The sequence below is a fragment of the Pseudopipra pipra genome, chromosome Z (assembly GCF_036250125.1).
Source record: "Pseudopipra pipra isolate bDixPip1 chromosome Z, bDixPip1.hap1, whole genome shotgun sequence".
NCBI lineage: Eukaryota > Metazoa > Chordata > Aves > Passeriformes > Pipridae > Pseudopipra > Pseudopipra pipra.
Genome location: NC_087581.1, coordinates 65,666,261 through 65,693,790, shown reverse-complemented (window position 1 = coordinate 65,693,790; position 27,530 = coordinate 65,666,261). Strand labels below are relative to the sequence as shown.

Genomic DNA, 27,530 nt, shown 5'->3' with positions numbered 1-27,530 from the left:
CCTGTCGGCGGCGCGGCGCGGGGCGGGCGGCGCTCCCCGCCAGCGCAGCGGCATGAAGGAGCCGTCGCTGCCCGGCACCTCGCTGCAGCGGGCCTGCCGCCTCCTTGTCGCTTTCTGCGCCCTGCACCTCTCGGCCACGCTGCTCTACTACCTGGCGGGCAGCGCCCTGGGGCCGCCGGGCAGCCCCGAGCCGCCGCCGCGCCGCCCCCCGCCCGCCAACCTCTCGCTGCCGCTCTCCCGCCCGCCGCCGCCCGCCCGGGCCCGGCCCCCGCCCGCCGAGCCCCCGCCGCCGCCCGGCCCCTGCCCCGAGCCCTCCCCGCTGCTCGGTGAGTGCCGTCCCGGCGGGGTTTCGGGGGGGCGGGCAGGGGGGCCGCGGGGAGGGGGCGCGGGCGGCCGCCGCCAGGTCCCGGTGTCCCCGCCTGTCCCCAGGGGCCGGCGCGGTGTGACAGCGGCGTGGATGGCCACGCGTGCCGCCGGCGGAGGGGGATTGTGGGAGAATCCTGGGGGAGCCCGTGCGCGGGGCAGCGCGGCGCGGATGCTGCCGCAGGGACGGCAGCGGCGGGAGCAGCCCGGGGAGCGCTGCCTCCCAGCCCGGCGAGGTTTCTTTTTCGTTGTCCGCAGGGTTGGGTAATGTCCTCTGGGAACTCTACCCTGCTCTTGCGCAATCCCACAGGAAGGTTCAGAGGGGCTCTTTGCGCTGTGCGGGCTTTTTTAGCCTTTTTTGCGCGCGGACCTGTTGGATGAGCGGCACGGGTTTAAAATGGGCTCTGAGGCAGGGTCACGAATACAGTTGTTACGCATCCCAGTGGCGCTTCCCGTGTATTTGGTCCTGTGATGCAGTATCCTGATACGTGGCAGCCTGGCGTGTGTTTTATCTGCACTGGGGCTGTGCTTCCCACAGGCCTTTCTCGGGACCGCTTAGGTGCTGGCATGCTGGCAGGATGTTGATGGGTTTGCAGCCTGCTGGTGGTCTCACTTTTACTACGTGATGACCTGGAGCTGTTTTGATACGCCAGCTTTGTGACAAGGTACAGGTGGGGGCGAGATGAATTTCAGATTTTTGCATTCCTTTATAAGGTTCTTTCACCCAACTTTGCTGCTTGTAACTGTTCCTCCTTGAACAGACGTTCCTGTGGTGTAAGATGGAGTTTGTTACCATGACCTGCTGGCATTCCAGTTGACAGTGACCTGGCCACAACCTGTTTGGGCCCTGGAGCCTGGGGATCATCTCTCTTATCCATCAAGTGTGCCATGTTAGCATAGGCACCTTTACTACTGGAGATCAGGATGGGGAGGACTTCTGAGAAACTTCCTGTGGTTTTCAGTTTACGAAACTCACACAAAATTCATCATTTCTCTCGGTGCTTGCTGGTCACCTGTTTATGGATCAATGCATCTGAATTACAAATGACTTGGTATTTTAGGAGGGCGGTTTTGAGGTCACTAACAGAAACTGTGCTGTGTTTTTTTATCGTTGTTTTCGATTAATATCTTTCACTTTTTTCCCCAAGATCACTTTAGGTTGAAAGTGGCTATGCAAGCCTGTCCCTCACAGAGTGGATGTGGAAACCCTTTATGAATATGGCTTTCCTTTAAATGGTCTCCACTTACTCTGATCCTGTCAGGAGTGAGTCATGTGCTTTGGAAATGCCTGGGGTTTGCAGAAACGCTCTTAGTGACCTCAAGATTCAAAGCATTATCGGAGTTAGTCACTGAAGGATCAATTAAAGTATTTTAAATCGTCTTTGTGACATCTTTAATGGAACTTGCGGGATCTGCCAAAGGCCACAGGCAACTGGAAATGGTTACAGATAGTCAGAGAGCTACAGGGCCATACAGAAAGTAGCTCTTTACAAGGCAGTAGGCAAACTAGCTGTGTTACCTTCTGTACTTGTGGGATGGTGCAGTCACATGCAGCCTGGCACGGTCACAGTGTCAAAATTTGTAGCCAGCATGTAGGTGAGAAACTGTTCTTTTTCATCCTGCTCTTTTCAGGTTTTGGTAGCAAAAAGCCTTTGTAAAACAGTCCTGTCATGCCTCACATGTTGTTCAGAGCCGAGTCTCCATCAACATCTCATGGATCTCTAAGGCCACTGTGAGGAACAGAGAGGTGTACACTTTGTGGGCATGTCTGGCACTTAATTCACCCACCCACAATTCAAAAGATCTCTTCTTTTTGTGCACAAAACTCCTTATCAGTACGAACATAAAAAACAGGAACCAGCAAGGACCTTCCTGTGATTCCTACCTTCCCAAAGCCATGGAGAAGTGCTCTGTTGGGAACAGGTAGCTCCAACTGCCCTTCCTCAGCGTAAACCTAAATTTGTTGAATCGTACATCATCTTATTTTTTTTAATTTCCTGCCTGCCCCTCCCCTTCCCGCCCCTCCGCCCTCCTCGTCGTTGGGAAGTATGTGATGACTCACACAGGATATGTGTGACTGAGCTGCTCAGACTTTTTGAGTGGTAAAATAGCCAGGTACTTCTTTCAGAGGCCCAGAGTTTTCTTCCGAGTACTCTTTAGACAGAGCGGTTTACAATCCCTGCTGTCTGGCTCTGCAGCAAATGCATTAGCTGAATGAGGTTTAATCTCTTACAAGAAGCTGCCAAATTTAAAATGTGCTTTTATGGTTCACTTGCCATTATTTATAATTCAAAAGAATAAATCGGGGCTGGGGAATTACTACAATTCAACTTTGAATTAAAAATCCTTAACTGCTATGAAATTCTCTAATACAAGGTAAGATAAGCATTTTGGATTTATGCTCCAGTTTAGAGCTGCATGCCAAGGAGTATCTTAAAAGGGGTATCAAGAAGCAGAGCCCAAGAAATTCTGGCTTCTCTGAGAAACCCAAAAGCAAATAAATCCAGCTATTTCTTGCAGGTTTTCCATTCCCCAAATTGTTACATTCTTTAGGAACAGTATTGTGGTGTTGGTTTGGGTTATTTTTTTTTTTTTTAATAAAATGTTGCTTTATAGAATTAGTATGTGTGTTGGATGAAGTGCTTTCAAAACAATCAAATGGTTTTCTTCTATCATTTCTACGCAGGTTTTGTGTTTTGGTGATGGGGTTGTTGTGTGCCTGCTGGTTTAAGCAGGGGGTGCACAAGGGGTCAGATTCTTTGGTTGTAAGAACCCTTTCGAAAAGATCTCATCTCAAGGCAGCCAGAAGTCAGCAAAGCAGAATTTCATGGACAGGCTTATCTGTATTTCAGGGACATCATTTGCCAGTCCTGCCCAGTTGAGCACATATGTTTGGGGAGGTTATTTTAGAGTACACCTGTCTTCTTAGCCATTTTTGACCCCCATTTAGATATACCAGGTGTGCCTGGGATGGCAAACCTAAGAGGTGTGTGCTCTTACCCTCTTTGCCATGAGCACCTCGTGGACAGGTGACCCAAGTGTGCTAAACACTGCAGTCAGGTGTCTGTCTTAATGGCTTTTCATCCCCAGATTTAAGCTCAGAAAACTGATAACCCTGAACACCAACAATTAAAAGATATTGACAAAACAAAAATACAGGTTAGTGTATGAACCCGTGAATTGTCCAAAGCACAAACCACTAGAGATGCACTTGTTTGCACTGATGTTTAAAAATGGCTGTTTTCTGGGACATCATGGAAACACAGAATGGATTGGGTTGGAAGGAACCTTAAAGATGGCTAGTTTCAGCCCCCTGACCTAGGCAGGCACACTTTCAACTAGACCAGGTTGCTCAGAGCCCATTCAAGCTGGCCTTGAACACTGCCAGGGATGAGGCATCCACAGCTTCTCAGGGCAACCTGTTCCAGTGCCTCAGCACCCTCACTGTAAAGGATTTTTTCCTAATATCTGATCTAAACCTGCCCTCCTTCATTTTAAAGCCATTGACCCTTCTCCTATCACTACATGCCTTTGTCAGAAGTCCCATCTCCATCTTTCTTTAGGCCCCCTTTAGCTACTGGAAGTCCTTCCTAGTGTCCCTGGAGCCTTCTCCTCTCCAGGCTGAAGAGCCCCAACTCTCAGCCTGCCCTCACAGGAGAGGTGCTCCAGCCCTCAGATCACCTTGGTGGCCTTCCTCTGGCGTTGCTTCAACAGGCCTGTGTCCTTTGTATGTTGGGGACTCCAGAGATGGATGCAGTGTTTTGGGGGGGGTCTCACCAGAGCAGAGTAGAGTGGCAGATTCACCACCCTTGCCCTGCTGGCCACACTGCTTTTGATGCAGCACATTACCAGCTCATGTCCAGCTTCTGGTCAAACAGCACCCTCAAGTCCTTTTGCTCAGGGATCTTGGGCATGCAAGAAAAACAACAGTTTCTTTGAGATGCCAGAGCTCTGGATAGAAACTCATGCTTCCCACTGTTGCAAGGCATGTTTAAAAAATCAAGAATCTAGAGAAAAAAGCTCCTTTGACCAGCTTATGAGTGAGCAGCCATCAGTCAGTTATGGAGGGGAGGACCTATGGCACTGGCTTTTTCTTTCATGCAGTGCTTTTGATGTCTGTGTTGTCAGTTGTGTTGTCAGTACAAGCAGTTGTTCTAAACTGTAGGTGCTGAAGATAAGTGATGAGGATCTTCTGATATTTTGAGGTTTGTTCTGAGGAGATGTAGGTAGCTTGTCAAATCAGTGGTGATGCTTGTTTTCCGTATTACAGAAGTTTTTAGAGGTTATATGCTGCCTGAGAAGTCAGTGAATTCACAAATAATCTAGTTCGAGGCCCTTGTATATATGGACATTGTGTGGGCAGAGGTAGAGGGCGTTTTAGCACTGGCAGAATCCTAGCAGGGCAAAATTTGGGCAAGAGGGTGCAAACCTAAGAGATGCTAAACCCATGATTTTTTAAGAGGACTTCTCATGGTGACAGCGCTGGAGGGATTTGGTAGGTTTGGCACTCTTGGGGTCTGGTCATCCTGTCACATTTCCCACCTGCATTCCTGGGCTCTTGTCTCCCTGTGGGGTGTTTCTACCCCAGAAACTGGGGGCCTCTAAATCTGTGGGGTCACTTACAATGCCCCACTGTGGAGAAAGCATTTGCTTTACATTCAGCATCTCCCTCATCTCTAAGTTTGAACTTGCTATTATTTACTTTGCTCTTTTTTTTTTTTTTTGAACCTTTTCGATACAGCCAGTCTCTCTGCTCCTTCCTGCCTGCCCCCAGACCCCAGTGCTACAGGCATTACTTCGCTCATGGCTGCAAGCTGGGGTTGTGCTGTGTCCCTTCTTTGCCTTTATTTGAAAATGTAAAACAGAAACTCAGAGGAGAGCATGGAGAGGGCGGGGGGAGGGGGAGCTAACAAGCTCAAAGTTAGGCTTCTTTGGCTTCAAAAGAGGAGTTGAGAAACTGTGTTAAACTTCTCCAAAGAATATGTTTAAGATGTTTGGCAGGGAGCAGATGCGCAATCCTGGCAACACCACCGACGGCTCCGTAGCTGTGTGGTTGGGAGCACATCGTACCTCTGAAGCACAGGCTTTCCTGGTGGGCAGGGAGCCTGTGGTGAGAACATCCCTAGCATCCCTACCTGGTCAAAGTGGTGGAGGTCGAGGACCATTAATTCGGCTTGCAAAGTAATTTGGAAAGGTACCTTGCCATGCTGGAGAGCAGTTGTTTCAGGCACACGGCACAACACACAGAGAAAAGGAAAGTTTTCTGTCTCGTGCATCTAGTGTTTTATAACATGCTTGTTTCCCTGCCAGCGTTGATCTGAAGAAGTTTCTTTGGAAATTGGGCCAAGTTTGTGTTTGGAAAAAGACAGATACTTGCAGCTTCCAAAACTGCAGTTTGATGCAGAATTCAGTTAAGCTCTCAACTTTCCCCTGCTGGTGTGGAGCTCCTTAGTCTGACTTCACTCAGCAAAAAGGGGACTTGTTGCTGTCTTGAGGGCCATCCTGACCCCAAAGGGCAGGGGGCTGGGGTGCAAGTCCTCAGCAGGGAGTCCTCAGCTCTAGGTCTGGTGGCCTCCCAAACAAGCCAGAGGCGCTGGGCTGCTGGACTCCACTGCTCACCACCTTTCCTCACCAGTGGACCCTACTCCCCAGCCAGACACCGCTCCCCTCACTCTTGCACACCCTCCTCTGCAGTCCAGAAGGGGGTTTGGTTGCAGAGGTTTTGGGGACAAAGCAAGCCAGTCCACAGCAGTGCTGCAGTGGTGGGGCCAAAGATCTGGGGTTTTCTGGGACATGGATGGAGCAGTGTCAGTGTCCAGCTCTCCCCTGTTCCTCTGGGCTGGAGAAGGTCTTGCTGCTTGGCCTGTCCCCACTTGGGCAGTGCTTTCTTTTGTGCTAACCAGTGCCCAGAGCCCCTGCCTGCAAGGAGAGGTGCTTGGTGAGCCAGGTGTGGATTCACACTGCAGGTGCTAATCCACTGAGCAGTGGCCGTGGCCGCCCACTGGGGCATAGCAAACAGCCTTTCCAGCTGCCTCCCCGCTGCAGCTGAGCTGCAGGAGCTCGGGGCAGTCCCCAAGCCTCTGCAGATGTTTTGTCTGAAAGTGGGCTGCTGTTGTCACCTCCTCAGGCTGGGGTGTCAACTGGACTTGCTTTGAGGGCACTCACCTGCAGAACTGTCTTGCTGAATCTGGAAGGAGCCCTGTAAAGGCTTTACGGGATGGGTTTCCACAAACCTCTGCGCTCTAGGGCAGTGCATGGGGCACCAGCCATATCCCCAGGCATGTAATGCCCTGCTCCTCTCCTCATCTCCTATGCTCCCCAATGCTGGCGGCACCCCGTGCTTTTGGGGTTCGCAGGGCGTGGCAGAGTTTCGGCCAGACAAACACACCTCTGCCCCACCTGGCGCCCGGTGCTCCCCTACACCACCTGGGGAGCCCCGGCCCCCGGGGAATCCAGGTGCAAATGCCACCGGCAGGATGGGATGGGGCAGGGGAGGAGGGTTGCGGCGTCTGCCTTTTGATTTGGGGCTGCCCCTGGCAAAGCCATGTACCTGGGATGCCGCTGAGCCCGGGAGAGCTCCCGTCCGCACATCCCGTCCCGCAGCACGGTGGGGGGTTTCTGGCGGGTGGCAGCTCAGCCGTTCTCTGATCCTTGCCTCTCTGTTTGTTTGTAGTTTGCTGTTTGAGAGCTTGGAATTTAATTCTGCGGCGGCAGCGGGAAGGGCTAATCGCATGCAGATTGCCCGGCTCAAAGGGAGACAGTTCAAAGCCGCCTCACTGAGCGTGCACTGGGTTTGAGCCGCTGAGGAGGACTTTGCTTCTCTCCCAGAAGTATCTTTCATCAACAGTCTTTTTTATTTTATTTTAAAGACACCATGTGCCAGTGTGAGACACTGTTAGAATAGGCAGTGTTGGGGATTGGATTAAGAAATCATTTTTCTCTGGCTGTAGTCTCTGAGTTAATCACACAGACCTGCTCTCATGCAGACCCAATGTTACCAGTGCATGTGATGCATCCTCATTTTTTTCAGCCTGTTTCCCTTTGGTTCCAGAGTTGCTGATGCCAGAGGCTGTGTAAGCCTGCCTGGACATATGCCTGTGTAGCAGGTTGAAGCCTTGCATTGGCATATCTGACATCTGTAGCAGGATGCAACTTTACTTTACAAGTGTAGATCAGCCAAATAAAATGTATGTCAGTCTTTGGGAGGGGATTTCTTTCCTCACTGGGGTATTTCGAGAAAGACCCAAGGAGTTTTTTTCTTTAAATGCTCATAGGTGAGCACAAGCTGCAGGCAGCAAGGGGCAGCAGCTGCCAGCCAGTTTGCAACCCACTGGCCAGTGTCCAATGTCCTCATGTCCATTTCCATGCCAGGACAGGGGGCTGCTCATGAGACTCAGATGGGCAAGGGACATGTGGGCTGTCCCTTCCACTCATCCCACCCACCATGGGGCTGACCTGTAATTCAGGCCTGGCTGGTGCCATCTGAATAGGAGCTGATGCACCTCTGTATAGGTGTACCTATAGGTACACCTCAGTAGGTGCTGATACACCTCTGAAGTTTAGCTGATGGGAAATTATTTTGATGATTTTAAGAAGAAATTAGTGCTTTGCCGAGCTGTGGGATGCAGCTGCCTGCCCTGGAGCTGCCACGTGGGTCTGGGGGCTGGAGGTTTCTCCAGCCCTGCCTCACAGCCTGGAGTGGGGGAACTTGCCCCCACATTTTCTGGGGTGGAGCTGATGCTGTTTTTTTCCCAGCCAGGGCTGGCTTGGTGCAGCCGATGGGCCTTTCCTTCCCTTTTCTGTTGGGCCCCTGCAAAGAGAGGGTTGTTTGGTTTTTTCCCCCCTGTTGTGAGTTCCGCTTCTCTTTTCCAGCTTTCCTTTCTTATGAGGATTGTCTAAGTGTGGCAGTGTGGGCGTGCACGTGGCTCAGTAGATGGAGAGCAGTGCCCAGCTCTCAGCCAGGGCGATGGAAACGTTCTTTTCTGCTCTGTTTGGGGAGAGACTTTTTCCAACTGATGCTACATGATTTTTGCTTTCATCGTCACTAAATTAAGTATCTGAGATTGACACCTGGCTTAAAGCATGAAGGTGAATTTTCCTGGTTTTCCCACTGAAGTGCTCAGGAGGATGATTCAGACTGCTGGATCACCTCTCCCAGCCCGTCCATTAGCCCAGCTTCCCTCCCTTGTATGTCCTTCTGCTGCAGCCGCACTGCCTTCCTGAAGAAGAGGTTTCCCCAGCTCTGTCCTACCCAAGACCCCCTGAGGCTGCACTTTGTGGCAGCAGCCCCCTGTTGTATCCCCTTGGATGGAGTGTGGTACCATCTCGTTTGCAGCCCCCATAGGGAGGCAAGAGTACAATTCTGGCCCTGCAGAGTTTTCCCAACGCTTCTAGTACTGAGAAAATGCTCCCTATAATCCCCCTAGACGGCTTCCTGTGGTCTGGGGAGGCTGGAGCCTTCTCTAGATCTACTATAGCATCAAGCTGAGCAGATCCTGGGCTTTTTTTTGGGGGGGTCCTCCCATTTGAGTCATCAGGATGAGCACTAGGGGAGGACGTGGGCTGGCAGCCTCAGATGGCAAGAGGTTTGGGTGTTGTGGCCAGGCATGGCTTTTGGGAAGTGGGGACAAGCAAATCACTGGGGCTGTGGGCCAGGCTTCTGAGGCTTGAGCGCTGTGCTGCCTCTGGCTTTTTGCAAGCCTCACTTTTGCTTTGTGTGAGAAGCTGCTTCCTGTTTGTGATCAGCATGATGGCCCCTGGCATCTGTGCCTGTGCAGCGCTCTTCCTGTGCACCTTCCCTGTGAGCAGAAACTCTTCTGAGTGTCAGAGGCAAGGGCAGGAGTGGGCTGGCTCTTTTTCAGTATGTGTGTCTGTCTTACCCTGCCACTGCCAGCTAAAGCCTCTTTTACAATCTCTGAAATGTTTGGATGTGATGCTGTGCTTTTGTGTCTTTTGCAAGCTTCCGGCAGTTGCTTAATTTATGTTTTCAAGGTTTTCTTCTGCTGAAAATACACAGTGGCGGCTCATGAAGCTGCTCTGTTGGAGCTTTGTGATGCGGAACACTAAAGGCATCTGCCTACAGGTGGCCAGGGTGTATGGGTGACCAGAGCTGCAAGTCCACACAGCTCTGTTGTGCCTGTCTGTTTTTAGGAGGGGCTCAATATACAGTGACTTGTATGTCAGGCAGTTAGCTTGTAAAAAAAGCAGAAAAGATTCCGATGGAGTGAATCCGGCTGGAAAGTTTACCTAGTAAACATAGACAGAGTTTTGACTGATGGGACAGCACTTGCAGCAGACTTTGCACGCTTTCTTAGCATCACAGATCATGTCCTGAGTCAGCATCCCTGGGAGACAACAGCCCTATGGCTGCTTGCTATCCAGGTAGTCAAATTTCAGTGAAAAGGATTTAAAATTAGCAACTGGAACCATGACACTGTTCACAGTTGGAAAGCCTGTGCTTGTGGATTTGGCTTTAGCTTTGTCCTGCTTGGGAAGTGAGCTGAAAGTGTCGATTTGCAGTGGGGGTGGTATGTTGCTGCTGCTTTGTGTCAGCCACATGGCTTTAGGAAGTCTTGTTTGTTTTAGTCATTCTGTGTTTCAAAACAGCCTGTTCAGCTTTTTTCTGTTTTTGTATTCAGTGAATGTATTAACCCAGTGATTTGTGTCCAGCCTGCCCCAGAAGCGGCTGCCTTGCTGCACATGGATGGCACCAGTGCCTGGGAACTTCTCAATGACCTGCATGTTGGCTGCATCCCTCAGGACAGTATTTGCAAGAAGCTGTGCTGCCTTTAAAACTGATTTATTAAGTAGGAGGTTGGAGCAGGACAAATAATTTCTCACCAGTGCCCTTCAAGACTATGAAACTGTTAAATCTCTGTCTTCTGCAGCTTTTTTTTGCCATGACTGTGTTTTCTTCTCCCATCTCTTCCTTGCCAATGCTCCAGTCTCCTGAAGGCAAACAAGAGCAAGTGCTGGCAGGATGAATGGTCCACATTTGGCCTTGGGGGGTTGCTGGATGCTGATCTGCAAAATGCCCTGTTTGCAGTGTCCAAGTGCTTGTGGCTGTCCTTGCCCAGTTGGAGCTTACAAGTCACCAGCAGGAGTAAATTCACCTAAATGGCAAACTTTCATTTCCTTCCACCTTAAAATGAGTGAGTGCGAGACATTAAAAGAACCTTTGTTCATTAAACCAGAAAGCATCCTCCGGGCTGATGGGGCTTGCAGTTGTTTCTCAGGAGCAGAGCGTGGTAACTGGGAGCAGAGAGCGCAGCCTGTCCTGGCAGGAAGGGGCTGCTTGGTGGGATGGCAGCCACCCAGTGCCCGGGAGTGGGCCAGGCTGGCAGGGCCCCACGAGGGGTCGTGTCACTTCTGCCCAGCTGCTTCCTGCAGCATCCCACCAGATTGGTCCTGCTGCTGGCAGCCAGATGTGAGTGAGGCAGGAAAATAACACTCTGGACACAAATGCCCAGAGTAATCCCATTTGCTGGCCACGACCGGTTAGGTGAACCATGCCCAGTTCAATGCCCTTGAATTGCTGTTTAAGTGCATAGAAGTGTAGCATCATCCTAAGTCTGAGTGCCAGTCTCCTAATGGAGGTAATGCTGATGGGCAGAGGGATGGGTGGGGGAAGCAGGCATGACAGTGGGTTGAGGCCAGAGGTTGTTCTGGGAAAGTGCTCGCCACCACTGTGCGGGAGCAGTACCCAAATTCAGAGGAAATGATGCACTATCTTCCCCTCCCGCCCCCACTGGCCTCGCTGATATGGTGTCTGCCCCAGCCGTCCCACAGGCAGAAGGATGGCTGTGCCTGGCCCCTGATCCTGTCATCACTGAGCCCCGGCCCAGGTCACACAACTGCATGTTCCTTCCTGCCTCAGTTCCTCCAATTCTTGCCTCTTCCGCCGCTGCAGAGCTCCCTCTGAGCTCTCCCTGCAAGCCACATTTAGACCGGAGAGTCTTCAGACCTGGCCCTGCAGCCGCAGGGCAGGAATCCACAGCATCCATCTTGTGCTGTGGGGCAGAGAGGGTGCAGAACCGGGCAGGCATGTCGGGGGTGCAGCTGGGAACCACCAGAGTGCTGAGAGCATGGGCAGACTGATCCCAGTGCCTGGAGTCTGAGAAATTGCTTCCTTCTCCTCCTCTGAGAAAGGGAAACATGCCCATTTAACCAGTGCAAAATGCAGAGGTCAGGAGATCCTTTTGCATCCTGTCCATGATGCCGCTTCCTGCTGCTGTGCAGGCAGTGAATCAGGCAGCAAAGCTTCCCTGCTGCCTCCGGGGGTACACTGGGTACCTCTGCCTGCTTGGCTAGTCTCCTCCTTGCCTTCTCCAGCCTCAGCAAGCACAAGGTTTGTGGAGCAGCGCAACTGAACTAAAGTAGCTTTTTCTAAATAACCAGGGAATGAGCTGCGAGTCTGGAGCCTTATTTCTGCTTTTTTTAGTAGTCACGTGTTACGGGATGCACAAGGTTGATTGTGACAGCCTTGGCCTTTCTGAGCTCTAAAAATCACTTGTGCTCCTTCCTGAGGGGCTCCTCAAGTGCTCTGTAGCCCCCGGTGGTGTGTGCACACATTGCCTGCCTTTTGGGGGCCTGGGGGTCTCTGTAGCAAATGCAAGCAGGAGGCAGTAGCTCTAGGACACATGTGCCTGTGCGTCTGTGCACACCAAAATGGAGGACAGGGGGAGGGCACAGCAGCCAAACCTTTAAGGAGTGATCCCCAGCCTGGTATTTATGGTGGAGACTTTCTGCCTTGCACACAGGGGCCTCAGCATCCCCACCCGCTGCAGAGGTTTTAGCAGTAGATGAGTGTGTGTGCAGAGCCCACTGTATTAGCTGGCTGTTCCTGGGAGCAGGACGTGGCAGCAGGAGAGGCTCTTCCTTCTGCAGGAGCTGCCACACTTGTTAGGCTTTTGCTCCATCAGGGCTGGAGCAGCTGGAAGCAAATATTGCAGAAGGACTGTCCTTGATGTTCAGAGAGGGCATCTCTCTGAGTGAGTTCTCTCTGTGGTGCCACAGGGGCTTCTCAGTTTTACCCACTGGTTTTGGCACAGATTGTTTTGGCAGTTTCAAAACTGGCCACTGTTGAAACCATCCGCAGGAATTGCCAACCTGCATGCAAATCTGGAAGAGGCTTTTTTTAGCATTCCTAAGAAATATGGGGCATGTCTACAGAACACTGAAAATACCTCTAAGAAAAAAAAAAAAAAAAAAAAACCAAGAAAAGGGGATTTCATTCACTTTGCATGTGGCTAGCCATAAGTAATTATTTCAGTAGGAAAGCAGGACTATTTTTGAAGTTCTTGGGCTGCATGAGATGGGTGAGAGTGCAGAGGGAACTGCTTCAGGCTGGTTTTATGGTGCATGTGCCAGTGGGAGCACAGCTGTTGGTTTGCCACACAGACTGTAGGATTTTCAAGACTCAGTTTAACGTCATCGACTTGGTTGGGTTCTGATACCAGGAGGCCACAGTGTTTGCTCTGAATGATGGTGTGAGGTTGCTTTGGGTAAGGATGGTCCAAGCTTCAACACCTCTGTGCACTGCTGGGATTGAGTTGGGATCAAAAGGTCTGTTTCTTAAAAACAAGACCAAACCAAAACCCAAATGTGTGTAAAGGATACATGCTCAGAGGAATAGATTGTGTGTGTTAACTTGCTTTGTGCTGTGCCTTTCTTCCAGTTGGCGCGCTGCGGGTGGAGTTTTCCCAGCCTGTAAACCTGGAAGAAGTGGCAAGAATAAATCCAGAGATCAAAGCAGGAGGTCGTTTTGCTCCGAAGGACTGTATAGCACTTCAGAAAGTAGCAATAATCATACCGTTCAGGAACCGAGAGGAGCACCTGAAGTACTGGCTCTATTACTTGCACCCAATTCTCCAAAGGCAGCAACTTGATTATGGAGTATATGTTATCAACCAGGTAAGAAAGATGCTAAAGAGACAAGCCCTTATACAGCTGTCGTAACACTGCCTGTGCCCCTTCAAACAGAGGAACGGTTGCTTTACTTTGAGCAGCAGTAGGCTGGCAGGCAGGGATAAGGTTGCTTAAAAAAAAAAAAAAAAGAAATTAAAAATGAAAAATTTTGCTTCAACAATTTTGATGGAAAAGCTGAGATACCCCTCTTCTGCTCAGGCACAATTCACTCTAGAGAGCTTCTGCTTAAAGAAACCACTTGGTGAGTAGGAAAAAAATTCCTAATAGCACAACCCAATTTAATACCTCTTTCCAAATGTTCCTTTTTCCCAGCTGCTGCAGGAATTGCATGCAGAGATCTTTAAGGTGACACTGTATTATTAAAGCCTATTCTGGTATTTGATGTGCCGTGAAGTTGTAGGATTTCACTTACTTTCTTGAGCATCTTCTGTTAATGTTAGTGCACAGAGTGTCAGGATGGAGAAAGCAGTGGAGCAGGTAAGTGGTTGTCTTCAGGTGAATAGAACAGAAAAGAAACAAGCAGTCATGGGAAGGTTGTTGGTTCTTTTTTGTTTGTTTGTTTTTTCTTGATATCTGATGGCCTTAGATCTCTCTTTAAAAAAAAAACAGGCATAAAAAGGCACATTTCACTCAAGACAAGCTGTCTTAATTTATACCATAATGGTGTTTAAATAACTGTGTAGTGTTTGCACTTTGAAAGTTTTAAAATGTGCAGACATTTGTATGGGCTGCAGTGTGAAAGGGCAGGTGCAGTTGTGAGAGCCCCAGCAGAGACCACTGGCTGGGCAATCCCACAGTGCAGTTTCTCTCTTGGATATTTATTTATATCCTGCTTTCTCGTCTCAGTAAAAACCGAGATGATATAGCATGCTCCCTTAAATGTTAACTTCTTAAACTTGTGCTTGGATCAGCTGATGTGTTTGGGCATATCAAACACCATGAATATTTAAAGTGGTCGCCCAAGCGATTAATTTCCTCACAGAATTTAAAGTAAGGGGAGAACTATTCCTAGAGAGAAAACCAATACTCCATTACTACAGTTTCTCTTACTTTGCTCATTTTCAGGGTGCCAGAGATCTGACAGAGGTGATTTGTGAGGAATTAGCAGTTGTTCCCAAGCATAGCAGCCAGGATGCTCTGGTGTCTGCATCTGGCTGTGCTTGTGGCCTGGCAGCCACATTACTGAGGACACAAGGCATTTCTGCAGCATGTGGACTGGCACACAGTGCCCTAAAATTAAGCCCTGTAAGGAGACCCTTCCTCTGTAATGCAAAGAGCAGCTGGTGCTGCTGCGGTCCAGCAGTGCAGGGCCAGCCCCAGCCCTTCATCCTTCAGGCTGCATTTCCTTGCACGCACAGCATTTGCCTGTGCAAGTTACTGGTGCCACAGGGCTGCTTGAGCCACGGACCCTGCTGGTCCCTGGGGTGTAGGTGGGTGAGGGTAGCAGGGCGGCATGCCTCGCTTTCCTGAGCGTGGCTCGGAAGGGAGGGTGCGATGTGGAATCCGGCAGTGGTCCTGCAGTGGGGTCTGCTGCCTTCCCAGCTTGCCCGCCAACTCTGCGGAGGACTGGGGAGAGCTGCCCACCCATGGTCTGGGGCATCACTTGTGGAAAAGCCAGTGTCTCCATTGCAAAGAGCTGGCAGTGCAGCTGGGGCTGGTATTCATACCAGCAGTTGGTATGCTGTCGGTGGTGTTCAAGGGTAAAGGCAGGCAGTGTCTGAAGCCCGGTTGGAGTTCCTGCTGCTGCTGCGATGGTGCATGCTGGCTTGCATTGCCCTGTGTTGCTGGCTACTCCTCTTCTCTGGTCCTGTTCTCCAGCACTACAGCTGTGTGCTTTAAAGTTAACCGTCACAGAAGTTTCTGAAGGAAATGGTTTTTTCAGGTGCATCCCTTGTGCACAGTTTGAGCAGGAGTGGAATGCGGTACACAGGGTATATATGCCCTGGACACATCCAGCAGATGTAGGTTAGCAAGTAAGACTACTTGATTTGTAAAATAAACATCTTCCTTCTGCATGCCTCTAATAAGCTGTGTCTGGAAGAGGTGGAGTGGTCAGTGGTAGTAAACCCACCGGATGCCTCTCTCAAGGGTGAATGGGAACACTGAATAGACACAGTTGCAGAAAATGTATTAATTCTGCCAGAAGTACAGTAGGAAAACAGTCTTATTTCTCTGCTGTCTTGACAATTGCTTTTCTCTTTTTCTTGTCTGTCCTTCCCTTTGCATCTGCCCTCCTTTTTTTCTTTTTTATTTTATTTTTCCTTCTAGTGGGGAAATATTACCTTTACTTGTTAATCCTGTCTATATCAAAGCAATCACTGAAGCAAGGAGAATTACTGTGTGATCTGGTTCTTACACGCTGCCTACATGCTCTTCTGTGCTCCGCATCTCATAGAAAGAAAGAGGAGCGCTGAGCCCTGCTACTGCTGCACTGGTAATGTCAAACTTCTTCCTTTCAGCGCAATGTGTTTCTGTCACGAGTCCATTGTGTCTCCACCGTGCTGTTCTTGCGTGCCTGAATGCCTCAGGGTAGGACTTGGCTGAAGTCAGGGGGATGATGCTTGTAAAATGTCTGCCATGTAACAGGAGCCAGTGGAAAAAAACACATGTTACGTTTCACCCTGCACACTCCACCCCCAGAAAAACCCAAACCCAGTGTATGGAGTAGCAGTTGTAGGATTTTTCAGATAAATCTGAGATGAGGGCACGTGGCTGGGCACACTTTGTGTAGTGCCCATTTGATGCTGTGCAAGCTTGACCTGAGCAAATGAGAAGTCAGCGGCGAATTTGCAGTGTCTGTCTCAGTCCTGCCATTACCAGTGTGCTCTCTGGCACCTCCAGCTCTTGCCACATGGGCACACAGGTCTAGAAATGAGTTTTCTCACTGCACTTCAGCCCACACAAATGCCTGTGGAGCCAGACTGAAGTTTGGGAAAGGGGAGACTTGACAAATTCCCTGAAAACCAGGCAGTTGCTCAAACATTTTCCACTGGCCCCTGGTGCTACCTGCAGTGTCTGGGTAGCAGTTTCCAGAGAGAGGGGTGTGTGTGTGTGAATGTGGAGTGGTTGGGCATCACTCTTATTCATGTCATTTTGCAGGGGGTATCAGGACCCCCTGGGTATGTGGGAAAAGGAGGGAATTGTGTTTGACTCCAGTTTACACTTGCAGTGGTGAGGGAGGCAAGTTTCCACTGTAGCTGCTCTCTCACATTGCCCAGTGTAATTGTGCTGAGGCATCAAAACACCCTTTGACAGAGAAACACCAAAGTATCTCTCCTGATGCCCTGTATGACCCTGGAAATCCGTTTCTACCTGTTTAAGTCACCGGAGTGAGGACTTTCACATGGACATGGTGTGTGTGGTTTGGGTTGTCTTAGTGTATCCCTGACTTAGCTAGCAAGCTCTCATTAGAGGTGATGGCTCTTCTAGCTGGCCAGGAACATGTATCCTCACCATTACCTCCTTGAGACCTGATGAGTGTAAGATCCAAGTGAGAGAGATGCAGCCACAGATCCTCTGTGCTGTCTGCAGGACAGAGCTGCTTCCTGCATGGAAGTGGGAGGTAGAACAAAGTCAGGACAGATGGCTTCTTGCTGGTTTGCAACCCCTTTAGCTTGAGTAATGGCTCCAAAAACATTATTTTTTTCTGTTGGGCCCAAAAAAATTAGTACCATCATTTGGTAGGTCTGCCTAAGATTTCAGCAAATGTAAGGGATGGGAAGTAAAAACGCCCTGGATGTTCTTTTGCTCAGGCTGATCATTCATCTTCGGGTGCAAGAAGGAATTGGCATCAGATCTTGCAGGACTGAGGCAGCAGTTTGTTTCCCTTCAGCCAGTCTCTTATGGATCAGGGAATGGGGATGGACTTGGGTGTAGTGGGATTGATATAGAGAGTAAATTCGGGAGCCAGAAACAGGTGCTGGGCACCAGCACTAAACTCAGACATGGGTTAAGTTTCAGGACAAGAGAATATTGGGAAAAAATTGTCAGGAAAAAGAAAATAGCAAAAATGTGCTGGGACTACATTTTTAGTGGTTGAAAACATAGGAGGGCGTGGAGCTTGACTGCACTGTCAAAGCAGCAGCCCCCCCTGTGTGCTGCCTTGCTCTTCAAGATAATGCTCCTCTGTCAAAGCAAGTCCAAAGTAATCCATTTCTTTGTGTCAAAAACCAGCTTCCATGGGATGAGGAGCTGCCAAACAGAGCTGAGGGCTGGAGGTTTCTTCAGTTCTGCTTTATCTGCTTTTTCGAGGGTGCCCTGTGCTGACCTGGAAGGGACAGTGGCACAAAGTTTCTCAGCTCTGGATTGTTGGGCTTTTTTTCCGAACTGTGGGGGATCAGTCAAAGATGGAAGTCTGCACCATGCTTCTGAGTTCTGAGAGATTTGAATCTCAGATACTGCGAGTATGCCAGTGCTTCCACATTGCCTTAGGTAAAGAAATAGAGCTTTCTGCAAAAAGCAAAACCTCTCAATAGGTGCTGTAAAGCCCCACGTGCCTGATGGGACAGAAAACCAGCCTTCTGCATTTAAAGCAATTGCATTTGATAACAGTCTTGCAAAGTTTGCTACATGAGCTACCTGCTCGATGTAAAGTTACAGAAAAATGGCATGGAGAAGGGTTTTTGTTTTCTTATATTGGTTTTTATTCCCTTGCCCCAAGTCTTTGCTTTGCCCCTTTGGATCCTGGATTATGAAGCTGTGTGGCCATTTGGGAAGAGAGTGGCAATGCCCTGTGTCTAGTCCCCTCCATGTGCAGGGGTCCCACATGTTCTTGGTGTGATCACTGCGCTGTGCTTTGAGGCTTTTCAGGGAGAAGTTTAGAAACGCAGCTCCTTGTAGCATGTTAATCCCCATATGTCACCCAGAAGAGTTAGAGGCTACTTGAAGGTATGAGTTAATTACAGCTGAGCCTCTGCTGGTAACAAAATTGGTGTGAAGTGCCCTTTGCCTTGAATTTCATTAGAAAAAGAGCAGCCAAAGGGTGTGAAATGAGGACACTCTCCTAGACTGGACTCAGCAGCTGCTTTGAGGTATAAGAACACTGCACTTTGCACCAACACTGGGAAGAGTCCCCCTTGGGACTATAGAGCCAGGTTTGGGTTTGGTGCTGTGGAACCTGAGGAGCACTGAGGAGCTGGGGCTGGGCAGCCCTTTTGCTAGGTGAAGAAAACCCTCTGATCTCACAGCCTTAGCTGCTCCTCTCCCCTGGCTCTTTGTTCCACTTGCCTTCATTTTCTGTAGAGTTTTCACTGCTCTTACTTTATGCACAATGGTAATCATCCTCCCACCACCTTATTTACGGTGTGAACCCTTTTGTTTCTGGTAAGGATGCTGAGAATTTGCTCAGATCCTCCTCCATGAAAGCTCACTCCTCCCCGTGAAGTCATTTGTGCCCGAGGCAGGTGATGAATGCTTTTGAAAACTGTGGTTTGACACTTGCATGTTAATACTTTCATTTGAAAGATACTTGGGGCTGTTTCAAGAACTTGCATTGGCTCTCCAGCAGCAGATCCATTAACCAGTCTGGATTAAACAGTTCCCAAACTTGCTGTTTATTAACCAGGGAAAGCTGTTCAGGAGGTGTGATGTTTTAAGCTGCTGCTCCTTGGGCACAATCCATCCTTGATTTTCATCCCCTGTTGGGTGTGGGTAGTGCAGGGTGGAGGGGCAGCTTGCACAGTCGGGGAGTCCTTTGGCTGAACACTGCTCAGAGAGTGTGGAGGAGCAAAGGTAGAAAGGATTTGGCTGTCTTGGTTTCCAGGCTGGCAAAAAACTTCATCCTCCTTCAGGGATGGCCTGTGAGTTTCCTTCCACCTGCTCTGTTCCCCTGCACAGGGTTTGAAGCTGCTGTTGCAAAGTGGGGTCTTGGACTGAAAATCCTTACTCTCAAACCAATATTCTTCTGTTTGTGCGTATGATCTTGTAGTATTTCAAAAGTACTCAAGCAATTTGCAAGCCTCTACTTGTGCTCAAAGCCACGTTTTTAAATGTTTCTGCCTGAAAAAGGCCAAACAGGTTCTCCTCAGTTGCTCAGGGAGGAAAGTGGAGACTCTCCTGCCCTGTTCTCTGCAGATCCCTTCTTTTTCTGTGACTACCCTGGGATAAATGTGCCCTGCTGCAGTGTCAGTTCTTTTCAGGTACTTCCCATCATGATGACAGCCTTCCTGATTTTGTTTTCTCATCAGGGCCTCCAAAACAGATGGATGGTGGCGGAGGAGCACCAAAGAAGGGGATGTGCCACTGCAGCAGTGGCATCATCCAGCACATGAGCCATAGCCCTTTCAGGAAGCAGCTCACACTGACCTATCACCCAGTAACTGAGGCTGTGCCACAGCCATGTGCTGAACCAGCTTCTGAGGTTACCAGGGAGCATTTTGCTCCTATGTGTGCATATCTGCCCAGGGCTTGGCAAAGGATCAGGAGCGAGCAGCAGAGAAGCAGACCTTAACTCCTGGTGCCGTCTTGTGCTTTGCAAATCAGGCCTGGCTTGTGCTCACACATGTTGCTCAGCAGAGGCCATGCCACAGTCCCACAGCTGTGTTGTGGCAGAGCGTAGGAAGAAAGTGCTCAAATCCTGGCCACAGAAAGTTTTGGTCCATGGTCCTTTGTTCTGGCTGTAAGCCAAAGCACCACCAAGGTTTCTCTCTGTGGCAAGAGACTCTCATTCTAGAGGAGCTCATCTCTCTTTGCTTTCCTGTGCTGCTCCAGAAAGCCCCAGCTGCTTCCCCTTTACCACAGAATTCGATCCCAAAATGCCTGTGTGTGGAGGGGGACATGGAGACCGCTCGGTATCAAACCTGCCCTCTTGGAAGCTCCCACCAAGAGTTGGGCGCTGAGCCAGGTCCAGCTTTTCCTCAGCCATTTTGTCTGCCCCCATGGTTTGCAGCTACCCCAGATGTCACCACCCCACAGGCAGCATCCTCAGTGGGTGGGAGGTCTTGCTGCAAACATCCCATGGGTGCTGCAAGGGTAGTGCTCGGGCTCAAGCTCAGTCCATCACAGGTGTGCCAACCCAGTGCGGCAACACGGGCATCTCAGAACGGGTAAGAAACTGCTGATGTCAACTGTCAAATTTAAGGCACTTAACTGTTTTTCTTTGTTTTTAAATTAGGATGGAGAGGAAGAATTTAACCGTGCTAAACTGCTGAATATAGGATTCGCAGAGGCTTTGAAAGAGTATGACTATGATTGCTTTGTGTTCAGTGACGTAGACCTCATCCCAATGGATGACAGGAACACCTACAAATGTTACAGCCAGCCGCGGCACCTCTCTGTATCCATGGATAAATTTGGATTTCGGTGAGACACCTTTTGGAGGGGCATCTTTTTCCTAATACCACCGTTTGTCTAGCAGGCCAGGCATGGTGTTATCCATCCCCACCTACCAGTGGAAGCATGGGAAAACGCCTCTCACAAAAGCCTGTCTGGGCATGCGTGTGCCTGCAGGGAGTGGGATGGCTGGAGGGGAGGAGAGCGGAGAAATGCAGCCTAGCAGTTTATTAAAATTCACAGCTTCTGGAAAGTGAAATGTAGGGCGAGGAAAAACCAAGCGCCCTTCGTTTCACAGATGCCCACATACCCCTTCTTGTGTTTCAGGCTGGAAGCTGGAAGACAGCTACTGTTTCCACTCAGTCTGAAAAGTGAGACACTCTCACATAGTGAGAATTATGTGCAGCTTTAAAAATACTACATCAGGCATTATTTTAAGACCAAAATGAAATTTTTTTGGCTGTTCAGTTTTGTACCACTGAGAGACCTGCCCTGGTATCTGAGAGCAGCACAAAATGAAATTTCCTTCAACATATGTTTGTGTTCAGCAAGGTGTAGTGAACAGAAATGTGTCTTGCTTTTCCTTTCTGGCTTCTTTTTTCCTGTCCCAAATCCCCAAGGGGGAGTTTAAAAGCTCACCTATATAGTGAATCTGTAAAGTGAAAATGGGTGGCTGGTAGTGCTAAAGCTATAGCAGTGGTGGTGTAGCAGGATCCCTGCACGTCTCCACTCCAGACCCAAGCCCTGCTCAGAGCAGGACTGCCACTGGCACCACAACAGCTACAGGTTTTTCTTGCAGCTAGGTGAAGTTTAAAGAAGAAATGCATGCCCCAGGGTATTCTTCTGCTTGTTGAAGCAGAGACGAGTCTGCGCTAGGTCCTGTGTGGACCCGCTCCTTGTGCTGTGGGTCTGAAATTCATCTGTCCCCAAACCCCTGGTGAATTGTCCTCTCTTTTGAGCAGGAGCTGGTTGGCTTTGTGTATGTAAGGTCACACTGCCAGCTCGGTTTTGCGCTGCAGGCCTCCTTTTATGACACTGAGGAGTGTGGAGGCGAGTGGTAGAGCTGCAGGAAGAGATGGCTCTGTGGCACACCCAGTGTCTGTCTGAGCTCTTGCCGCTCCTGTGGCATGCGCGTCACCTTTGGTGATGTGATGTGCATCTCACCAGCCTGTCATTTGAGGACAGTGTACTGCTTAGTGAAAGGATGCATCCATTGCCAGTTGTAAAATACTTCCCCAATGTATTTGAGCCCACCAGTTCCCTCTACACCAGCCGAGTCCACACATGCTGTTTCCTGTTGCAGGAAGGTGCCTTGCAGTGGGTGCTGGCTCTGTGTGGGCTGGGTTAAAGGGCAGCAGCAAACCCTATTCAGGCAGGCAGGCAGGCTGCCCCTTGAATAGCACCCCTCCTCCTCTAATGTTCTCTTCTCTCTGCTTCCAGGTTGCCTTACAATCAGTATTTTGGAGGTGTGTCTGCCTTGAGCAAAGAGCAGTTCACAAAGATCAATGGGTTCCCAAACAATTACTGGGGCTGGGGTGGCGAAGATGATGACATTTATAACAGGTAAATAAATTTTCCTCCTTGGCACCCTGGGGTGCATCCAGGGTGGGGATGAGCACAGACCTGCTGCTCTCACTCGGGTATGGGGGCATAGGGTGTCTCCAGGCAGGAGATAAAGGTGGTGTGTGGGCAAGCTGCTGGCTCAGCAAAAACGTGTTCCTGCTGAGTGCTGGCACCCCATTTCACAGCTTCCAAGGTGTGGTGGGGAGTGGGTCTGGTTTGAAAAATCATACTCATGCCTCCTCCTCCCTCATTGCTCATTCGCTGTGTGGCCTCACAAGTGCATGGGTTGGAGCACTGTGCTTCTGAGCCTCCCAGCACTGGCTGAAGGACAGAGATTCAGGACATGCAGCAGGAGGGTGGATGAGACATTTATCCACCTTGCCCAATGCAGCTCAGAACCGCAGGAGAGGAGGAAGGTGTTTGCACAGGGCAGGCTGGGACCATCCCTGCCTGAAGACCAGGGCAAAGGGTGGACTTGGGGTTGTGCTACCTTACAGCTTCACATCCCCAGGCCAATCACTGAGAGAAATCATCACTGGGACCTTGAATTTGAAAGCCCTGTTTCTCAGTGACAAAACCACTCTGCATGGTCATTTTCTCTGGGCTTTTTGAGCTCTTCTGGACTTCAGGAAGGGTCTTCCTAAAAATGGTTTAAGAAACCAGGAGAGGGACAGCCTTCCAGAACATTCAGAGCAAGGTAGTAGTCCTCTCTTTTTAGAGCACTCAAGTTTTGAGGAGCAGAAAATGCTATATAGAAGTGAAAAGGGAGAGGCAAAGAACAGAAAATCAAGTACTTCTCCAGCATCAGTATCCGTGAAATAACTGCAGATGCCTTGCAGAGAACATGCAAACAAAGAGGGGCTGCCCCTCACTCGGTGGGACCCAGCTGAGAATACTGTGACTCTCACCATGTGAGTCCTTTATGCTGCTTCACCACTATTCACTTCAGGTTCTCCCAGCCCTGCAGCTTTCACATCCTACCCAGAAGGGTTAAAAACTAGATGCCTCCCATTCAAAGTGGAGTCTACAGCCTGGAGCGAGGTTAATGTGGGTGTTGGGTGTTGGTTGCAGGAGATGGAGGTGAAGGTTCCAGGAGATGGAGGTGAAGGTGCGGTGAATTTAGGTTGGTGTTGACAGGGGGACGACTCTTCTCCCCACACTAATGTGCTTGTATGGAAAAGGACTGGCTTTCCCCCCCTTTCAGTGTTGGCAAGCATGGAAATGCACTAGCAACGCCCTCAAAAAAAAAAAAAGTAGGCAAAACCAATGGTCATTTGTGGAAGGTGTGGCAGAGCATCCCACATCCGTTTCAGTGTTTAATGTTCTTGCTTCTTTTACAGGCTGGTGTTTAAAGGCATGGGGATATCCCGTCCAGATGCCGTCATTGGGAAGTGCAGAATGATTCGGCATACCCGGGACAGGAAGAATGAACCCAACCCTGAGAGGTGTGTCTCACCCTATCCCACAGCAGGTTTGAGAGGTGCCTCCTGCCCTTGCTGCTCCGACTGCACGGCTTTTTCTTTGCCGTGCAAAAAGCTCAACTGCAGAAAGGCTGCAGCCATCTCCTCCTCCCTGACTGAGCTCCCTGCGCTCCAAGCTGCCCCCTTCCCCTTACCAGGTTATTACCTGATTACAGAGCTATTCCCCAACATTGGACTATGACACGAAGGTCTCTCCCCCTTTTTTTTTATTTCTTAAACACAGCAAATTAAGCTCCGAGCAATTGTTTCCAGCATGTCTTTGGGATATAAACCTGTGCTCCACTGCAAAGCTGGAAAAGGATTTGGGTGATTTATAAGCTTAGCTGCTTTCCTGTCTAAAATTTGACCCCATAGGGATGCCTTGGCCCACTGCTCAGTCTGGCCAAATCTGGGAGTTTATGGGACTGATACTCAGGTTGTTCTTGAAACACCGGAGATGCTGCCTGAGGGGCGTGCAAAATTCAGATTGTTTAAACATTTTTTCCTTTCTTTCTTTGTTGTTTCCGCCCTCCCCCTCCTGCAGGTTTGACCGAATTGCTCACACGAGGGAGACTATGAACTCTGACGGCTTAAATACACTATCCTACAAGGTGTTAAGAACTGACAAGTACCCTCTGTATACAAAGATCACAGTGGATATTGGCTCGCCAAATAGCTAACATCTGAGATACAACAGAGACTTGCCTATATTGCCCAGGACATCTGGCCTCACTGATGCATTATATCTGCTGATTTTATAACAACTGCAGTGAACCAAAAAAAGGCCTCTTTTGGCATGCCAAAGTGTCTCCAAATTGGTTGGACAAGTGCTTTTTTTTTTTTTTTTTTTAAATGTTTTTAAATTCTAAACTTGACTTTACACAACTTTCTAGCTCTCCATTGTTTTGTAAGTCCAGAAGTTGTATATAGGAGTTGTAAATATTTACCAGAAAATGTTGAATCTGATCTATTTACTGCAGTACTCCCCATGGGTTGAGTTAATTTCTGGACCCAAATTTTACTGATTATGACTGATGTATCAACAATTACTGCCCATGAGATTTGGTATTTTACATGAGGTGTGTGCAAACATTCTTTTTAAATCATTCCTGGTTTTACTTTATGAAGGACTGTAAAATGCTGCTAAAATTGTGCAAGTTTACGCTTTGCATTAGATTTTAATTTTTTTTTTAAAGGAGACAACACCACACATTTTTTTCTCATAGTGACCAAAACAAACATCTTCTCTGTGTGCAGAGCAGGTGTTGAACAATCAAGTCTGGATTCAATGAATGTTATTATTTCTCTTCGTTTCAAAGGAGGCTTTGAGTCGAGACAGAGTTTGCCGGAATTTGTCAGTGAGCTCTCTGCCTAGGTTGGGAGCTACACAGGCAGCATCTGCAAAAACTGCTGGCTTCACATAATGTTACTTCTGGATATGATAGAGCCTATTTGCTTCCGCACAACAACACTTGGGGGTTTTCGGGGGGTTGAGAGGGGTGGATTTGTAGTGTTGGGTTTTTTTCCCCTGAAATAAAGATTAATTTAATTGCATGATTAAATTATGGCCTTAGAATTTGCCGACACTTGTTAACAGTGGTAGGAAGTTTACCACACTATTTAAACATTGTCTGAAGCTTCATAAAACCAAAATTCTCTCTTGCAAGATTGTGCATAAAACTTGAAATCTTTTATTACTTTTGTTGTTGTCGTAACATTTTAATAACTTTAAAAAGTAATTTGTGTATCATAAGCAGTATATTTAATACCAGATTAAAGTAGGGTGCAGCATATAATAGGATATGATTCAAGGCCTCCTCTATCTTTAGACTAGTAGGCTTTTTATGTGCGTCATTCTATATAAGCCACGTATCATATTTGCTCTGCATATTTGTCCGTGAAATCTCCTGCGGTGCTGAGATACTCACAGCAGGGCTGACATCCAAATGATTTTTCCTTCGCCTTAAAGCCTGCTTGCAGTGCGTGTACTCCATCTGGAACCTCCTTTCTGATTGTCTCGGGCTCTGAGGGCCATGCACATTCTGCAGTACTGTTTTCTGTCAGTGCACCAGGGCACCACCTGTACAGACCCTGCTTCTCCTTCCCATGACCATATGAAAGCCTGAAGCGCTGACACCCGTGGAGCTCGTTTAAATGATTTAAAGCTCTTAGCCATAACCGAGAACTGAATTCCTTCTGGTGAGCGCTTTGCCACCAGCTCTGACCACAGCAATTTGCACTTCCTTGGCCTGTGCTGAAGGCTGTTAAAATCAGGGACACTTGTATTGGGGATCATCTTCAGCACTGCCTTTAGTTTTTTGGTGGGGGGGATTTTTTGTTTATTTTTTTTTGTTGTTTTGTTTGGGGCTTTTGCTTTGTTTTGTTTTGATTTTATTTGGTTTTTTATTGCATTTTTTTTTGAGACCTGAAGGTTTTGCTGAACCCTTGCACTGCAGGGGTGGGATCCTGCAGGGGCCGGGGGACAGTGCATTTATTTTTAGGCCAGCAGTGGCTCAAGGATGCATAGAAACTTTAATTTCTGACTGCCTTTTCAGTCTTGCTTTGAAAAAGTCTTCACTCCCTTTGCTTCAAAGCTCTTTCTGGCTAGACTTGCTGCTCCAGTCATGCTGGGAGGTGAGCGAAGATGGGCTTACACGGAGCAGGAGCAAAGTGCAAGGAAGGAGGCTTGTGGTTAAGAGCTTCTCTGTTGTGCTTATCATTGCATTAAAAAAAAATAAAAATGAATAAAATAAAATACTCCTTTTTGGCAGTTTAAGCTCCAGCTCTTGCAGATACAAGGGAGTACAAGAAAATGTGTTTCAGAGAAGTCAGGTCAAATGTCTACCCATAAAACAGTGTGGTCTACACCAGTAATGAGACACAGGAGAGGACTGTTTTTTCAAAGGTGCCTTAGAAGCAGGGACCCACTCCCACAAGGAAGCACATCAGCACCAAAACTCATCAAGACTCCACTTGAAAACGGCAGGCCTTTGCAGAGAGCACTGCCATTTTGTGCTGAGCCTTTTGTAACTTGCAGAGCTGGGACCTTCAGCTGTCGTGGTGTCTGTCTGGTACCAGCCTCTGCAAAGGGGATACCTGTTGGAATTGAGTGGTTGGTTTTGGTGCGAGGTGGGGGGGGGGAGGCCCTGGGGGCGCTCCTTGCAGTGGGATTCTTTGAAGATTAGAAAAAGTTAGTGTAACAACTCGTTATTTGGCTGTGTGCTGAAATCATTCAATATCAGGAGGTGGTCCGAGCACCCGTTTCTGGCTGTTGGGATCTAAGGCTTCTACAGCATGTGCCTTGAAAGAGGATAGAAATGGAAACTGGAAAATCAGGAAACCTGAAAGACATTCTCAGCAGAGAGATACCAGCAGTGCAAGAAGCTGCTGCATAGTTTCTCTTCTACTTAAGCCACAAGCCATGTAAGAACCAAAGCCACTTCTGTTGCTTATTTTGCCCTTCTGTGCTGACTGTGATTTCCAGATCTCATTGTCTCTGTGTTAAGTGTATCAGTCAAACTCATTAAGTGCTCTGTCTCTACCTGGCCATGAAATTTCTCTCCCCGGGATTTTCTGGGGCCTTGTCTACGAACCTTCAGGCTGCACGGGAGTCAGTTCTGGCCATGTCCTGTGATGGGTGGTGTTTTTTCCTCTCCCGTACTGGTAAAACCACTCAAAGTGATACTGAGTGTAACTAAGGGTTGAAACCCAGAAAAAATAGCTGCAAAGGAAATCCTAATGCTTGGTTTCTTTGGGATGACTGTCTGCTTGTTAGTGTGAGGTAGGGTCCTGATACGCAGCTTTCCCCAGGATGTTGCTGTGTACTGGACTGATTATGGGTTTCCTGTACATGTTTTGCTTTTGTATTTTTATCATTTTATGTATCAAGGGCTGTGTAATCCAATGTTCCTGCTTTACTATTGATGTCAAATAAAGTATTTTCAGTAA

General features: G+C 48.8%; 1 protein-coding gene across 1 annotated transcript; it reads left to right on the top strand.

The window, feature by feature from the left end:
• On the top strand, nt 1-27,530 carry B4GALT1 (beta-1,4-galactosyltransferase 1). The gene is made up of 6 exons (XM_064642789.1): nt 1-326; nt 13,040-13,275; nt 20,402-20,589; nt 22,000-22,122; nt 23,463-23,567; nt 24,127-27,530. The coding sequence occupies exons 1-6, from the start codon at nt 53-55 to the stop codon at nt 24,260-24,262; spliced, it is 1,062 nt and encodes a 353-aa protein (XP_064498859.1). The 5' UTR covers nt 1-52; the 3' UTR covers nt 24,263-27,530.

Coding starts and splice junctions, on each gene's coding strand:
- B4GALT1 (XM_064642789.1), top strand. CDS start 53: ATGAAGGAGCCGTCGCTGCCCGGCACCTCGCTGCAGCGGGCCTGCCGC. Junction 13,276..20,401: donor GAGTATATGTTATCAACCAG/GTAAGAAAGATG, acceptor TTTTTAAATTAG/GATGGAGAGGAAGAATTTAA. Junction 20,590..21,999: donor ATGGATAAATTTGGATTTCG/GTGAGACACCTT, acceptor CTCTGCTTCCAG/GTTGCCTTACAATCAGTATT.